This window comes from Convolutriloba macropyga, chromosome 5 (assembly GCF_964194025.1).
Source record: "Convolutriloba macropyga chromosome 5, txConMacr16.3, whole genome shotgun sequence".
Lineage (NCBI taxonomy): Eukaryota > Metazoa > Xenacoelomorpha > Acoela > Convolutidae > Convolutriloba > Convolutriloba macropyga.
Window position 1 is genome coordinate 15,898,306 of NC_134472.1, and position 17,639 is coordinate 15,915,944.

The following is a 17,639-nucleotide window of genomic DNA, read 5'->3' on the forward strand; positions in this document are numbered from 1 at the left end:
AGTTTGTCTAGGTGGAACTGCTCTGGGGAAATGCTGTTTAGTCATGCACCAGCTCATAAAATAGAGCCGCAAGTGAACCCCCAATTGACCGACTGTAACCTGAACAACACTTCCAAATTTCAGTTGATGAGCAGTAAACACGACGAGAAAGACTAAGTATTGCTTGAAGCTGTTGAGTAGAAAATTTGATTTCTTCGTTGGAATCTTTTCCCTTTGTTCCTTTTGTTCGTTGTCATACCTGAATCATATATGAGATCATTCGTTTCAGAAAGGTTATACTTTACCATTAAGTGTTGACTTCGTGTATTCCTATGTAACTATTGTTGAAATCAAGGAGATTTTGAACCCTGCCATCTGTCTGAACTTCAACATCCAAATTATATTTGGACTCAGATTTAAAAACCAAAAACAAAAAATTCAAACTCTGGCCCAACAAAAATAGGAAAACTAAACTTCATTTGAAAGGGATGGCGAACAACTCTAGATACTTCAAGATCTATATAGGCAATAATCTTCGCCGAGTTACAAATTTCAAATGAATTGTGGTTGAGTTATAAGTCAAATTGTAACATCAGTAAGTCATGTAACTTCACTATTTTAGGGCCAAACTAAAAAATTTTGCTTGATCTCAATAACATAATTTCTGTTCGTCCCTTTTTATATTGAAAAGTTAAAAACCCAACCTTTGCGATAATTGCTTGCATCGCGTATTTTTTAAAAAAAAAAACAACAACATTTTTTTCTTCCCCAATAAGGATGTCAGTATGTCTATGAAACAAACTTCTGCCTTGAATCTTTCAGATTTATTTGACAACCTTTGTGGTGCTGCACTTTGGTATACTTTGAAACAGTATCCAGTAAATTTATTCCTGCATTCGACACGTCCGGCCCAGTTCCTGTTTACCTCAACTTATTTCCGCACATCAATTCAAAAAAAACCTGATCCATTTGTTTTATTTTGATATTTTGAAGTTTTCTCTGTGCAGTTGCAGTGGACTAAAGCTGGTTTTTGTTACTAAGTTCAAATCCCATCTGCAAAAAAATAGGTAAAAGATGAAAACAAAGAAATCCAAAAAATTTGCTACTCTCTCAAATTTACTAAAGCTGCTCATTCACTTTCAATTCAAAAAGAAATTCAAAAATGCCCCCATTTTTTTTTATTTTTGAAACAAAATATTTGTGTGCAAAATGTATGGTTGCGATATATGGGACTGTTTCCAATTGGGCTAACTGCGTTATACAGTTCCTTTTAGATATAGACATCCTATATTTGTGAAGTCACCAACACAAGGTATTGTGAGCCCATAAATGCGCAGAGAGCTGAAAGGGGAAACATTAGCTTTATATGATTTCAAACTAGATTATATATGACTCTCAGTAATGAAGCTAGGTCATATACGATTTGTATGAATTCTTAGTCAAACAACGATCATAAATAGTTATCTTGGAACCCAAACAGACTAGGAATTAGTCTTGAAATTCATACAGCGACTCAGAAAAAACTGTCCGGTGCAAAAAAAACATATCGCCTGATGTAGTCACAGAGCCTTTAATTTTAATTTATAACATTTGTTGTCCACTTTTGAGTCTTTGGATTTCTTTGTTCTTTTTTATTTTTTCTGGAGTGTAACTATGGATTGTACGCTATTTAGAAAACAATAATTTATAAGCAAGCATTTTTGTTTTGCATGTTTAGTACAAACGAAAGTTTACAGGTATAAAAGGCTTCAGAGAAAATCAAAATTAAACAACAGAGAGATTTGCTCTCAACAATTTTCTCAAAATTTAGTGTTCTGGATCTTGAATTATAACTCAAAATTGAATAAGTCAGTTGAGCTCTCCGTCTTAAGGCTAAATAAAAAAAAATTTATTGGTCTCAATATTATTTAATTTCTGTTCATCCCATTTTATACTGTCATGCTAAAGCCTCATTTTTTGCGTTAAACGTTTGCATCGGGAAAATTTTCATCAAAGTAGGAATATTTTGAACTCCCTGACCATGATATTAATAGGTCCATGGGCCCCCACTTCTGCCATAGAAATTTTAAATTTTACTTGACCGTGTTTGTTGTTCTGAACTTTTGTCAACATTGAAACAATATCCATAAGCTTTTTTCCTGCAGTCCACAAGTTCAGTTCAGTTTGAATTTAGTTGAACTTATTTTGTCACCTCAATTTCTGATTCATTTATTTCCTTTGGATAATTTAAAGTTCTCTTTGTTGCGTTGTAGTGCATTAGAGCTGGTTCTGATTGCGAACAACTAAGGTCAATATCCACATGCGCAAAATTAGACAGGGAAAACTCAAACAGCTCCAATTTAGTTTGCTACAATCTCAAAACTGGATGTTCCACATTTTGTGCTATCTATTATCTTTTTCTGGTTTTTTTTGGACATATTCTCACTATAATCCGAAATATTATTGTTCCGACTCCTCTTGAGGGGGGAAGAACTATATAGTCAACTGGGTTTTTTTTTGTTCAGTCAATTTTGGCCGATCGATATATTCATCGTAGAGAGTTGAGACTGGTATCATTAGAAAGCCTGTCCAGCGTAGAATATGGAATTAAAAAGAGTTTTTTGATTTTCGTTTTTGACAGGGAGATATCGACGTTTAAACTTTCGAGAAAATAGAGTGAATTCCGTTGATTTCATTCACCTTTTTCGGAATTTTTTAACTAAAATTTTGCCAATTTTGATAAAATTTAATAAAATTTTTCATGAAAATGTTGTTGATTTTACGTTTAGAGACAAAATACATTGTCCGCTATTTTCATTGAATTTTTTGTCACAAATTCCGGCTAAAAATTTCACAAAATTCAGACTTTTTCATCAAAAACAGCACGAAATAAGTTTCTTTAGTCCACTCTGATTAAATTTGCAGGAAGTGCATACCCAAACACCACTAACACAATCTTTGCAGACTGAAAAGGGGGCTAATTCCACTTCAACTTCCGTTGAGAGTCCTCTGTAAATAAAACTTCGCCGTTTTTTGCTAACTTTATTCGTTGATTATCAAAAATGCAGCATTTATTTTTGATTTTTTAACAAACAGAATATCTAAATCAATAACATGCCAAAAATTAAATGTTCCTAATGGACAATCATTATTTGCAGAACTAGTTCTGTACCAATCTTGGACCGTTACAGTTCAAAAATAATTCGGATTGTCCTCAGTCGGTTTTTTATAAAAAAAAAATTCGATCTTTCCTATATTAATTAAATAACAGAACATTTCAAATCAAAGCTCACTAGTGATAAGTCCTATTGGCTTCCTAATTAGCTCGAATTTAATTTATCAAGTTGAATGCTTGAAAGCTTATGGTCCTTTTGACTTTTAAAATATTTGATTTTTAAATAAGAAAGGGCTTATTGAACTTTGCCTCCATTTTTCTCTTACTTTGGTCAACTTCTAGATTAGTGTCACCAATCAAAGAGTGCTCCCTCTTTCTGCTGAATTAAAAATTAGTTTTTATTGCGGTTTTTCGCCTTAAGTTATGGTATTCTGGCTTTGATACTACTAGATTTCACGAATTTTTTAAAATTTTTAGGTATTTGCCCATTTTTCATGTTTTCTAATTTTGTCAAATTATCACGTTATTGTCAGTTCATATATCACATTTTTTGCGTTCAAAACAACGCACATTCGATAATATTTAAATCTTTAAAGATTCAGATTGTGGTTCATTACCACTTCGACAATACTTTCTCGAAGAATTTAATTGAATTTTTTAATTTTGTCTTCAACTGTCGTTTTTACTTTGTCTTTTAAGTCGTATTATTTAATTTCCTGTACAATGAGCCGGTTTGATTAGCTTTTTTGTAAGAGCAGATGAGCCGATGTTCTGATGTTAGAAGATAGATAAGGGCTTTCATGACTTTGAAAAGAATTGTTTTCCAAAATGAAAAAAAAAAACTTTTCAGCTTCGCAATTTTGTTCCTTTTATTGTCTGTTTGTTTCCTGGTCTCGTTAATTAAAGGTTTATGATGACATTTTTTGCCAAGGAAAGGTGTGAAAAGGGATTGGTGTCACAAAATCTAATGTTTTTAAATAATTCATTATGACTTTACTGGCTTCGACACTGGTTTTTCACAAAAAAAAGTAAATTAATTTTTGATTTTTGTCATATTTGACGTTCTTTTTGTAGAACGTTAGACATGTTCTGGATAATTGCACGTCTCGAGGGCTTCCTTTGGAAGAATAATTGAACCCATTCAATTTTTTCATTTTGTAATTAATGGCATTCATGTCTTTGGAAATTAATTTTTTTCGATAAAGACAAGTTTTACATAATCTTGCTTTTTTCTTTTTGGTCTAATTGTTACCTAGTTTCATTAATGAGAGATCACACAATACATTTCAAGGGAAGATGTCAAAAGGGATTGGTGTCACAAAATCTAATGTTTAAGAGAATTCGTTATGACTTTACTGGCTTCAGCACGGGTTTTTCACAAAAAAAAGTAAATGAATTTTTAATTTTTGTCATATTTGACGTTCTTTCGTAGACGTAAGACATATTCTGGATATTTGCAGGCCTCAAGGGCTTTCTGTGGAAAAATGGACGAACGTATTCAACTTTTTCGTTTTGTAATTAATGGCTTTCATGTCTTTGGAAATAAATTTTTTTCGAATAAAAAACAAGGATTACATAATTATGAATTTTTTTTCTTTTCTGTCTAATTATTGCTTATTTTCATTAATGGGTGGCCACATAATACATTATCAGTGTTCGACGAAGCTGCAATCGAACATATTCTGGGGGCCAAAGTATGGCTCTACGGCTTCCAAAGAATTTTCTGGCAAGTTTTCATTGATTTTTTGTTTTGTCTGTTTGTTGTTCTTTTTGTAACTGCGAATTTTCTAACTTTAAAGTTTCTGTTCTTTTTTGTCTAATTGTTACCAAGCTTTATTATGAACTGGTGAATAACCATTTTTTTCTGGTGAATTACCAGTTGATTGTTTATTTTCAGTTTTATCTGACGCTATTTTGACTTTGTTATTAAGTTTTGTATTTTAAAACGGACATATATTTTTTGATGTAATTAATGTTTGTTGTTGTTGTTGTTTGGTTTTGCCGTTCGACTTCGCTCGCTTTCCTAATATCAGCATATCTCATCCATCTAATGCATCATTTTTTAATCCACTGAGTTATTTGCTCTGGAGGCTATATTTTCGTTCATACACCAGTTTTTTTGAAAAATACTTGAATTTTTTGTGTTTTTCTATCTGTTCCTCATTTGGTAGACAATTATGCCAAAATTGTGGATGAGCGGGGTCGGAACCTTATGTGCAATCGCACATTACCGAGCCGCCTTGTTAAGTTTTTTTCAAATCTCTCTATCTGTCTTTGTATAAATCTTTTACTAAGTTTACATGTTGAATCAAGGCTAGTTTGCTTTCTCTTCTCTCTGTTTTAAATTCAAGAAATAGTTAAAGTTACAGCAACTGTTCATTTTCAATCACAATTTTCGCAGGTTTTTAATTATAGCTTTCAAAAAAAATGTACCGGTGCCAAATTTAAATATTTCAATTAACCAGGTAAAAACAAACCTCATGATCTCTTTAGTAATAGATAGATAATACGCTTTCTCTTTATCGCTGTCTGAAAGGCCAAAAGCTACCATCAACTCATACAAATCCTCAAATTAAACTGTGGCCCTCTTTATCAAAATACACAAAAGCTTCAGATGTCAATAAGCAACTTTCCTAAGCAATAGCAAAGTTTTGAAATCAAATTGTGTATATTCACTTTGTCCAGATACTGCTATATCCAGCAAAAATCAAAACGCAGACAGCTGTTTGGTTGCAAAATTAGTCTTGAAGTAACCTTTATCAGGAACATTACTAAACGCTGTCGTCATACCTGGCTCCACATAATGAGTGAGGCGCATATGGCTTCCTCATAAAAGCTTTTAAAAATTTGATTCTCATATTTCCTGTGCTGTTTTTCATTCCTAGGCTATATATCTATGAAAGTTGAAAGCTAAGTTTAATGCGCTGTACTGGGATCAAAGTTGGCTCCAAATTCTTTCTCCATCTTCAAATGAGCAACACAGCAATATATGTTCTTAAAAATATCTTGCCATCAGCGTAAAGATATCCCACTTTTTCGTAACTTCTCCGTTTCTTGTGGGTTATACAGTGGCGGTAAGTCTGGTCTCATTTTATTATCTCCTCAGATTTTTTAACTCGATCAAAATGTGTTCAACTGCGCCATCGCGGTGATTTCGAGACAATGGAGATCAATCAAACTGCTTCTTGTCAACCGTAGCATAACTAAATGTTTTCAAGAAGTCTTTGAAATCTATGACGGTCATATATTAAGCAAATGGCATATTTTTATTCCTCAGCCCTGGCTAGCAAATCTAGAGATAATATGCCGGGATTGTGGTCATTAGTTTTTGATTCCCGATATTTTTGCTATATTTTGTTTTTTTTATTTAAGTATCTCGCATTTATTGTAGATTTTTTGTATTTGTAATTGAGATGAAGCCACTCTTCGGTTTTCCTTTATATATACCGAGACGAATCTGTTGTTTTCGCTCATTGATTTGAGCACAACAAGAATAAAGCGTCAATGCCATGTTAAGGTGTTAGTTGTAGCTTATTATTTTCTATTTTTTTTCAGCAGTCAAATTCAATTTAAATCAGCTGGGTTATCAAAATCAGATGAAAAAAAAACAACAAAAAAACGTTAGGCTGCACTTACAGTTTTTTATGAGTTTAAAGACTTTTACGGCAGCCCAATGATGTTGTATTTTGGCCTTTCAAATGACTCACCTGTCTCCGAATTACTAATTAATGAAGGAGTGTTATCTATCTTCTCTTTCCAATTTTATTTGTTGTGTTGTTCGTCAATCTTGATTTGTTTCCTACCTGCTCCGGCTGAGAATCACATTATGTAAAAGTTATCGATATCCCCATTTCATTAGGTGACAATGATTCAAAAAAATCTCCCCTCTGGTTGGACGAGTAGTTAGTGGGTAGTTAGCAAGTAGTGGGCGAGCAGGTATTTTAAAATCATTTCTTTCATGAAGCCATTAAAACTTTTTGTAAATAATCTATCTCTGAACACATCGCTGGTTGAATCAGAATCTAACGCAAATTTTTCATTGTATATCTTGAAAATAGTTTGAAATAGTATGAAAAAAAATTTTTGTTTCGGAAAACAGATTTTGTCATCCTCATTGGCATATTCATTTCAAGCCTACAAAACGACTTTCCAGTTTGTTGCTGCTACTCTCGCAAAACTTTTTGTGTGAAATTTCTCTAAGTTTTCAAAATATTTATATAGCCCTGCTCATCGCTCGATTCTTTCTTTCGCATTTTGTTTGTTATTCCACATTCCTCTTCCAATTTTCCAAATATCATTTCGCAAATAAAGCTTATTTTTTCATTGCTGAAGAAAAAAAATTTGCGTCTGTTTCCGAAAACGTTAATACTTTTCTATATATTTTTTTCTCTATTATCTATTTTTCTTAATTATCTATTTTTCAATAATTTTTATATTTTTCCTTTTTTTCAGTTGTTTTTGATTTGTACTGTTTGAAATTGATATGCATTTTTGCCTGCTACAGCTGTTTTGTCTGTAGTAGAAGGTATTCTTTTTAAATTATTTAAATTATGGATTAAAATTCAGTGGAGTTTTTGTTGACCCCAAACCTTTTCTCAATGCTGACCAGTCTCATTCATTACAAACCAACATATCTTATTACAATTCAAAGAATTTGAATTGTATTGGGGCGCTGTCTTTTTTTTTAAGATCTGTTCACACATTTTCATGATTTTTGAAGTCAAATTGGAGTGGTGATTTTGGTCACGCCGAAACAGGAAGTGGAGCGAAAAAGCGAGCGGTTTTGCGGCGTGAAATTTTTTCGCTCTAAATTTAAAGTAGAGTGAGAAAACGGTGTTTGAACAAAAGTTCGCTTTCTCGCGAGTGATTTTTTGTTCTCTTGTTCACATGCGGCAATTTCACGTTGATTTTTACTGTTTATTCGATTTTTTGGATCGGATTTTTTTCTAAATGGTTTTCCCAATCCATTCATAGTCCGTTCTAGGTCTAGTTTTTTTACTGTTACTTAATCGTATTAACGAAACGTATGCAAGGACTTTTAATTAGGCATAAACAAATGTTTTTTAGATTTTATTTTAGTTATAGGAATGTGAACACCATAAGCACTACTTGCTTCCAAAAAACTAAATAACTCTTTTGAATTTTTGCGTGATTTTTTTCTTTTTTGTGGAAAATAACCGTTATTTGCAGAAAATGAACGTTTTTTTTCTGTGTTGGCCATAGTTGTGTAAAAGGTTCAAACCATCTTTAATTGTACTTCAAATGAGGTTGATTGCGAAGCGTTTTGTTTGCCAATTCGCTGAATTGCTTTCCAGGCTTTGTTCTAGTATGTTTTTAAATATGTCGTCTTGATTTTCGTTGCGGCTATCTGATAACTTGTCAATATTTCGAAAAGTTACTTGTTTGATATCTTTTAATGATCATTAGTTGAATTTATTTGCTTGCAAATTCGGGCGTTTACTTGATAAATGGTTTATCAAAATGTTCTGATCAGTTCAACTTTTTTTGCTTGTAGTTAAATGTCTGTCATTCTATTAGAATCAATGAACCATCTAATTAGAAAACATGAACTATACTTTAAAAATTGTAAATTTTCCAGCTTTGCTTTCTTTGATACACTTTTAATGGGTTTAGAGTGAGCGGATTGGCACATTGTGTGAGAAATAATGTTTTCCTTAGTATGAAAAGAGATATGACTCTTGCATAACATTTTAGAATTTTCAGTTTTGGTTTCTTTAAGTTTTATTTCAAAAGGATCTGACATATTGTGATGGTTTCAAAGAAACATCAAGAAACTTAGAAGTTTTCTTTATTAAAGTTTCAAAGAATGAAAGAAGAACTTACCTGATGAACTTTTTTGCTGTGTCGATAAGTAATGGCCACAAAACTAAACTCAATTCTAATTTTGTTTTGGCGCTATCATTATCTTATTGACCTATCAATCATATGTCAGAAGCAAATTCTCCCACCAACAGAAACCTGATATTAACATCCGCCGACCTCCAACTAATGAACTCGATTGTACCCAAGCCATACATGATTCTCATGAAATAATGATGAAAATAGAAAATCACCTCCGGGATTCGGAGTTAAGATCTATTCACATGCCAATCATGTAAAATATTTTTAGCTAATCTAAATTTTCTCTGTATATTTTCGCATAGATAACCACTATAAATACAAGCTAGTTTTTGTATATTTTCAGTTCAAAATTTAATTTAAAATTCAATTTATTGAATTCTTTGACCCGTGTTATCGACCACGACAATGGTGTCCGGACCAGGATGTAAACTTTTTGTAAATAATCTATCTCTGAACACATCGCTGGTTGAACCAGAATCTAACGCAAATTTTTCATTGTGTATCTTGAAAATAGTTTGAAATAGTATGAAAAAAAATATTTGTTTCGGAAAACAGATTTTGTCATCCTCATTGGCATATTCATTTCAAGCCTACAAAACGACTTTCCAGTTTGTTGCTGCTACTCTCGCAAAACTTTTTGTGTGAAATTTCTCTAAGTTTTCAAAATATTTATGAATTATAGGATGTAACGGCAGTAACGGCAGAAAGGGCTAAATTTCTGTCCGTTATACAAGGTGTAGGAGAGTCAGACGGCGACTTCCTAGCACGTCTTAGAGAAGAAGCACGCTATTGTGACTTCGAAAAATTGAAAACAGTGGCCGACCCCGAAGAGGAGTAATGTGAAAGAAGAAGTTGGGTTCAACTTCAAAAAGACCTTTCGAAAACCAAATGAAAAAAATACGGCCAATAAAAACAACAACAAGTGCACTAGGTGTGGAGGTAAGCCACACTCTAGTAGACCCTGTCCAGCGCTAAGTAAAAAATGCAACACCTGTGAAAAGGTGGGACACTTCTCAAAAATGTGTAGAAGCAGACCCCAACCAAATTCAGGTAAGTACAATAAACAGAATAACTTTTGCGAAGAAGAAAATGTTTCTTCAGAGCAAGCATCTCCAGCATCGGAGATGGGAACAAAAGACAAATCTTTAGCATGTCTGTGACATGGGAATATATCTCAATAAATAACTGCAAGATAAAAATGCAGGTAGACACAGGTGCAGATAGCACAGTGATATCATCAAAAATATGGACTGACCTTGGTAAACCTCAGTTGGATGGTAAGATAAGACATTTTGAAGCTTATGATGGTCATCAATTAACGCTTCTGGGATCACTTACTTGTGACGTTGAGTGGAACGGAAGCAGGCTCACTCAAATATCTCTTTGCACCAGACGAGGAGATTCCGAAGACAGCATCAGCGAGAATCACAAGATGGGCAATAGCTCTAATGGGTTTCGACTATGAGTTGAGGTGCACACCAGGAGAGCAGACACCCCATGCAGATGCCTTGAGCAGAATGGGTTTTGACGAAGACGAATTGGACAACGATAGAGTGTGCTTCGCAATCAATAACATCTATTTCGCCCACAGTGATTTGGTGACACAAGCAGAAATCAAAACTGAACTTGGAACAAACAGACTCTTCCAGGACATATTAAAACGAATCAAAAGCGGCAATTGGAAACAATGTTCAGAAGCGGAAAAAGGACTCGAACAACAGAAAGATGCACTTACTTTACTTTATGGAATCATCTTCAGAGGTGTTGTTCCTTTCATTCCACCCAAACTACGACACTTGGTTTTGGCAAAAGCGCATGAGACATATCCCGGGAAGAATGCAACTAAGGCATCAGTCAGAATGATAGCATGGTGGCCTGGCATTACCCAAGACGTTCAACACTTTGTTAGTAAATGTAAGAATTGTCAATTGAACCGGCCTAGCCTGGGAAAAACAGTCCCTACGTGGCCAGAAGCCGACATTTGGGAACGGCTTCACATGGACTGGGGATATGCTAAGGAGCAAGGCAATATCTTAGTAATTGTTGACGCGGGTTCTGGTTGGATAGAAGCCTTCCCCGCGGGAAATAGAACATCAGAAACAGTTAAAATATATCTTAGTCAAATCTTCGCAAGATTCGGAATACCAAAAACTTTAGTTTCCGCTAATGGTCCTGAATTTGTAAGTGGTGACCTTAAACAGTGGTGTGAATCAGTGGGAATTAAAAAATAGAATCATCTGTCTATCATCCAAGAGCTAATGGACTAGCTGAAAGAGCAGTTCAGACAGTGAAGCGGGCACTTCAAGCGTGGAGTCCCAACCTTAATGTGTCATTTGGAGCATTCCTGCAAAGGGCACTGATGACACATCGCAACACTTCAAAGACGAGGAGCAAAACTCCAGTTGAACTCTTGTTGGGACGCAGAATGAGACTACCAGCAATAGCAGATTTCGACTTGTGCGAACCCATTCTATTCAAGGCCAACGAAAACACAAAGACAGTTACTGCTACCTTCATCATCAGGAAGAGCTTGAACATTCATACAGCCCGAACACTCAGCACGGACTATTCTAGTGAGCGACAACCAAATTGCAAGACTAGATGAGGACAATGTGAAAACCGAACCAGCAGTGGAGGAGACCATATCTCAATCAGAACAACAACTTCAGAGCACAGATGTGAGACTTCACTTCAAGATGAAGCTTCTGTAGCCACATCAGCTGCAGAGCACCAACAACCCGAAACCTCAGAGCCTTCACGAATATCAACAAGAAACAGAAAACAACCCGACAGATTTGGAGAACCTATACCCACAAACTTGCTTAAAAAAGGAGGGAGGATATGATGGTTTCAAAGAAACATCAAGAAAGTTAGAAGTTTTCTTTATTAAAGTTTCAAAGAACGAAAGAAGAATTTACTTGATGAACTTTATTGCTGTGTCTATAAGTAGTGGCCACAAAACTAAACTCAATTCTAATTTTGTTTTGGCGCTATCATTATCTTGTTGACCTATCAATCATATGTCAGAAGCAAATTCTCCCACCAACATAAACCTGATATTAACATCCGCCGACCTCCAACTAATGAACTCGATTGTACCCAAGCCTTATATGATTCTCATGAAATGTTGATGAAAATAGAAAATCACCTCCGGGATTCGGAGTTAAGATCTATTCACATGCCAATCATGTAAAATATTTTTAGCTAATCTAAATTTTCTCTGTATATTTTTGCATAGATAACCACTATAAATACAAGCTAATTTTTGTATATTTTCAGTTCAAAATTTTATTTAAAATTCAACTTATTGAATTCTTTGACCCGTGTTATCGACCACGACACATATTTTAATCATTAAATTAAAAAGTTGGTGACTCTATAAACTATGTGCCTCTGATGCATTTTCCACCACACAGCAATGAAATGTCAAGGACAGTGCGAAACTTTTTCTCAACCTCTGAAAAGTTGCTGACTTTCGATTTCTGCGATCAAAGGGCAAAATTGGTGCCAACCATGATAAAATCAGCTTCTAATATAGCGGGACAAGTCTTGAGCTACAATAAATGGCAAACAAAATGACATGAGCCAAAAGATAAATAAAAGCAGAGCAGATAAGAATACTTGCAATAAAAAACTCTTTTCTTCCAATGTTTGAAGTCAGATTTATTAATACACGTTGCTGCTATATACTAAAATAGTTAAACACATAATGATATTTATCCTTAACATACAGATAAACTAATTTTCTAGTTAGATTTTGGGAAAGAGTGAAAAAAAGACAATAATTGGATCAATCATTTAATAAAAAAACAAATGCATAATTTAATAAAATTTGGTAAATTTTGGTATCTGAGCGCAAAAATAATTAGCTTCAAAAATAAATGATAAAAATAAATCAATTTCTATTGCAAAGGGGCAATATTAGCTGTAAACTTAAAATACAAAGTAGTTTTGCGTATGCTCTAACATGAAAAAAGAAAGACAGTATTGAGTCTAAGTGAAGGGACAACAAACACCAAATTAAGACAGTCAAACTCAAAAATTCACAAAAGTTTTTAAAAATTACATAGTAATAAGGTTAAGAAAATCAGGAATCTAACACCAGGAAAGTTTCAATAGGGTTGTGTTTATCTACTTCGAAAGCCAATGGGACCTTTAATTATACAGACTAACCGATAAAAACAACAGATGAAACAAAATATACGGCTGAAACTCAAAAAATAACCAACATTTTATGGAGACAGATAGTTTAAAGGTCATAAATCATTAGCTGCTCAATGACCGTTGTATTCCGTACAAAAAAATAGGCTATAAACTGTTTGCCTTGTCGCTTTCTTTGTTGATCCGAAGTGGCGAAAATCACCTTTACAGTTTGACTTCGACATCAAAAAGTCGAAAAATGTGTCAACTGATTGTAATAAATCCTGCTTTAATGTTAAAAAGTTGAGACTTGTTTTGATTGAGTTTTGTTAAATCTCGCAGTTGATTTCCTGAAGCAGTGTTGGAGCTTTTCACGTATCGAACTTCGAAAGTAAAACGTTGAATAGACCATTGGAATCAGAAGTTCGTGGATGTGAGGGGAGGGAACATTGAGTTCAACAGCACATTGTCGAGCCTCCTCGTCTCTGAGCCTTTGTTTTGTAAAAGACTGAACAAGCACCTTGAAGTAGTTCAAACTTTAAAGAAAAAGTTCTTTGTCATTTCAATTTTTGACCAAGGCGACAGCAGTTTCTATGTACAAGTTTTGAGAAGATCAACTTTAAAACTTTTTGATCGAATTCTTTTCGATTCGGCGTCAATGTTTGGTGAGCGAGGTTTGAAAGATCAAAAACACGTGTTGTTAATTTCTCGCTGTTGCGGAGATGTTTCATGTTTCGGTTTCGTTTAATTTTTAGGTGTGACATTATTTATTCAATTGTCGCTTCTTCTAGTGAAGTTATGGTAGTCTTTAGTTGTAATAATCTATCCCACTTTCGCATTGAAAACATGAAAAGTTTGAGCGCCAAACTTCAAAGGACTAAAAATGTTTTAGCACCGGTTGAAGATAATATTTGAGATCGGTCTCGGATAAATTAACCGGAAAGTTTCGGCAAATTTACAAAAGTGAACAAAAAGAAGGCCAAATGTTTAGACTTTACGTCAACTTGTTTTTGTTTTAATTTGCCTACTTTTTGAACTTGATTACCGATTTGAATGGGGAGCCGAGGTAAGCATAGGTGTGCTATAATTCGTAAGCTGTTTTTACTAATCGAATTTGCGGCGAAGGTTTAAAAGAGTATAAACAATTGCTATGTGTGGACCTAACTTAGATCTAAGCATATGAACCTTAGCTTTAATCAATTCTCAAAATGTTGGTACAAAACGCCTTTGAAATTGTCGGTATCGTTTAAAAGTCATTTGTTGTGTTCTTGTTGTGTGCGTTTCATAATAAACTGGTCAAAAATTCTGCTGCTGACAAACAAATGACGATCAATTAGAGAGTAAAAGTAAAAATTGGTATTTACTTGACAAAATCGGAGCCGCTATCGTTTACCACAACTATCATTAGTTCGTCACAAATCGCGCTCCATCTAAAAATTCTCAGCCGGCTCTTATACTTAGTTAGATCTTATCTTGCCACTCATATTCAAAATAGATTCTCGAATGCTAACAAAAGTGGCACAAATTTTTGTTGAATTTATTAAACGGTCTGCACTCTGACACAACAAAACATTATAGCACTGAAGCTCAATTTTTCACGAAACATTCACTTTTTGCACCTTCATAATTCGCATAAATCAAAATAGCAAACGTTCGTTTCATTTTAGCTCAATCTCAACTATAAAGTACCATATATTTGCAACTTTTGTTTATTTTTCTCTCTCTAATTCTTCTCAAAAAGAAAGAAAAAAATTACTCTTAAATCTGATTGCTCAATGAAGTTTCTTGCATTTTTTATTTGTGTTATTTTTAATTTCGCTCAATTATTTCATCAACGAAACGTTTTTGCAAAGGAATATTCGAAAAAATGGTACAAATTACAAGACCTAATTGACAAAATTACAGATTGCGACAAAGAATGCGGGGGCGTTCAACCACCACTACTAAAACTCCGACAAACTTCTCGGCCGAGAGCGATATGCAACGACGGTTCGCGAGCCTCATATTATTTTCACGACGCACGAAGCAAGTCGTGGGTTATTTTTATTCAGCCTGGATGGTTGTGTTACGATTCGATCACGTGTTTGGTCAGGAACAATTTGAGTAAGGGGCTGACAACTTCGTGGAATATTGCTCAGAATAAAACGGGCGATGGAGTATTGAGAACTGAGCCTATGAACAGGTATGTGATGATTTTAGCTTCTTTATTTTCAAGTTTTGCGAAAATCGATCTATCCTCAAGAGCTATTGTAAGTTGCGGATATTAATGTATCGCCAACTAGTATTTTAGCAAAATCATTTTTTAAAATTTCGATCAGTTCAATTTGAGTGATTTCCTCAAAAAATATAAAAATCAACTCACTATGAAGACTATGTTCAATGATCCTTTGAAAATGAACTAAACAAAAAAAATATTCCGATCGCAAGATCAAATTTGAAGTCAAATTGCTTCTTTTTTTGTTTTCATTTCAATGTGTGAACAAACTAATACTTGTTTTTGTACTGATAATAATTTTGTAGAGCTTTACAAGAGATGACAGCATCCAATACCAAATTATAACTCGAGACTCCGATGTGACCCTCTAGTTATTAAAAATTAATAAAAATCAATATGACGAGGTAGGTTCTTTTACGAAGATAGATGATCGCATAATGCGTTTTAACCGGTAACCAAATTAAGTTAGAAACAAGTCTAACTTGATTGGCTAATCTAACTGCCTTATTGAAATTCAATTGGTCTGTACTTGCACTTAACCTGCACTTTCGAAACTTTAACAAACATTAGAAAATGTACCAAATGTATAAATCCGTCTATTTTGAACAACATAAGCCACCGGCTTAAGAAACTTTGAGACAAATATGAGCTGGCCTATATGAAAGAGAAAATTCATGGCATCAATAAATTCCCATTGATGAATCATAGTTATTTCATAGAAAGGTTTTTTCCCTGAAAATTTAAATGCTTTATGCCACTGGAAAACACAACGCATTTCCATCAAGTTCATTTCTATCACCCTTTTCTGGGTACTGTTTTTGTCTGGCGTATCCTCATATAACAAGAAAAGTTTGAACTGATCTGTATTTTTGTTGCAGTCTGTTCTGGAAGTACAACATGGTCGACATCAACTACTGCTCCAGCGACTTATTCCTCGGAAACACTTCAGGTCGTTCTGAGGTAGGAGTCTACTTCCGTGGAAAAGAAATCCTATTCTCAGTCCTTGAAGACTTGATCACGTTCCACAGAATGGGCCACGATCACACCATCTACTTTATCGGGTCAAGTGCGGGAGGAATCGGAATCCTTGTCAATTTGTACGAAATTATGGACTTTTTCAGCCAGAATGGATTCGGAGATGTGAAAACTAGAGTTATTTTGGACGATGCTTGGTTTACTGAAGTCTTCGCGTTTGATTTTCCATGTTATGAGGAATCGCCCCCAATGCCTTGCATAACTAACGACACCCTAACGGAAGCTTTCGAAAAATGGAATGTCGATGTTCAGTCTACTTGCGGTGAATCCTACGAGAAAAATGCGTCATGGAACTGCATTTTTGGAACCAACGCTTTGCGAGGTTTGAACAAAGTTCCTCTATTCGTGATACAGAACCAGTACGACAATTACCAAATGATAATGTCAAAATTGTTACCTTTTCCGAGCACCGAAGATTCGTCAGGAATTTTAAAACGTATGAGCGCAATTCTTGATATCGGCAAAAAGGTCAGAACAGAAATAAGTTCTTTAGATCAAGAAACGTCAGGCTTCTTTTCTATGGGCTGTTTAAACCACCACACGCTAAAAGGCGATTACGTCAATTTTCCGGTCACAATAAAATCTCAAACTTTAACTTCGACCTTGAAATGCTGGCTGCAAAATAGCAATGCTGACCGAAGTGTGAATGAAATTCTGACAGGTGTGAATGATCAGCAGAAAAGGTCAATGACCGATTTGAATTCAAGGTCAGAGAATGACGTCTGCGAGTACAGAAGGGAAGATGATTGCAGTTATGCACAGTGCAATTCACAGTGCATGCCTTTGACGAATCCATCAACAGAGGAGAGATCGCCCTGGACTCCGGAAGCTTTCATCAATTTGGAACCTCAAATAGCTTCAGAGCTCGGGATTTTTTCTACCGACAGATCAGCCATGGAGAGGCTAAGTCTCCTAGCACGAAAACGAAACCTTTGATATTTTGTATCGCAATTGCTTTTAAAGTTAATTATTTGTTTGTTTTGATAGAGTATGACTAAAAATAGAACTTTATTTTCCACTCTTTTTTGTAGATCAAAGCAAAATCAAAAATTAATAATTGATCAAATTTTAGAGGAGCTCTTTCATCGTTCCATCCCTATATGAAATGAGGTTTAGGAACTTCACGCTAAGCCAACTTTTATGACAGTCGATATCTTTGGCAGAGAGCCAGACAAATGATGCATTTGAAAAGCCCTCAAAAGTCTCAATGATCGTTGAAGAGACCATTTTTTTTATTCTTTCGACCGGAAAAAATTGACATTTTGAAAATAAAGCTGTATGTAAGTTTTCAAATTCTTCTTATATATTGTTTTT

The 17,639-nt window shown here is 34.5% G+C and overlaps 2 protein-coding genes across 3 annotated transcripts in view; one reads left to right on the forward strand and one right to left on the reverse strand.

Annotated features, from left to right (window-relative positions):
- LOC142339165 (uncharacterized) overlaps positions 1-17,639 on the reverse strand; it is a 204,828-nt gene that overhangs the window by 100,005 nt on the left and 87,184 nt on the right. The window lies entirely within an intron of this gene.
- Positions 14,288-17,343, forward strand: LOC142339837 (palmitoleoyl-protein carboxylesterase notum2-like). The gene is made up of 2 exons (XM_075390137.1): positions 14,288-15,257; positions 16,169-17,343. Exons 1-2 carry the CDS (start codon positions 14,851-14,853, stop codon positions 17,259-17,261), a joined length of 1,500 nt encoding a protein of 499 aa, XP_075246252.1. The 5' UTR covers positions 14,288-14,850; the 3' UTR covers positions 17,262-17,343.

Bases quoted from the DNA above. Each gene is read 5' to 3' on its own strand.
- LOC142339837 (XM_075390137.1), top strand. From the start codon at position 14,851: ATGAAGTTTCTTGCATTTTTTATTTGTGTTATTTTTAATTTCGCTCAA. The intron at 15,258-16,168 runs GTATGTGATGAT...TTTTTGTTGCAG, and splicing joins AGAACTGAGCCTATGAACAG to TCTGTTCTGGAAGTACAACA.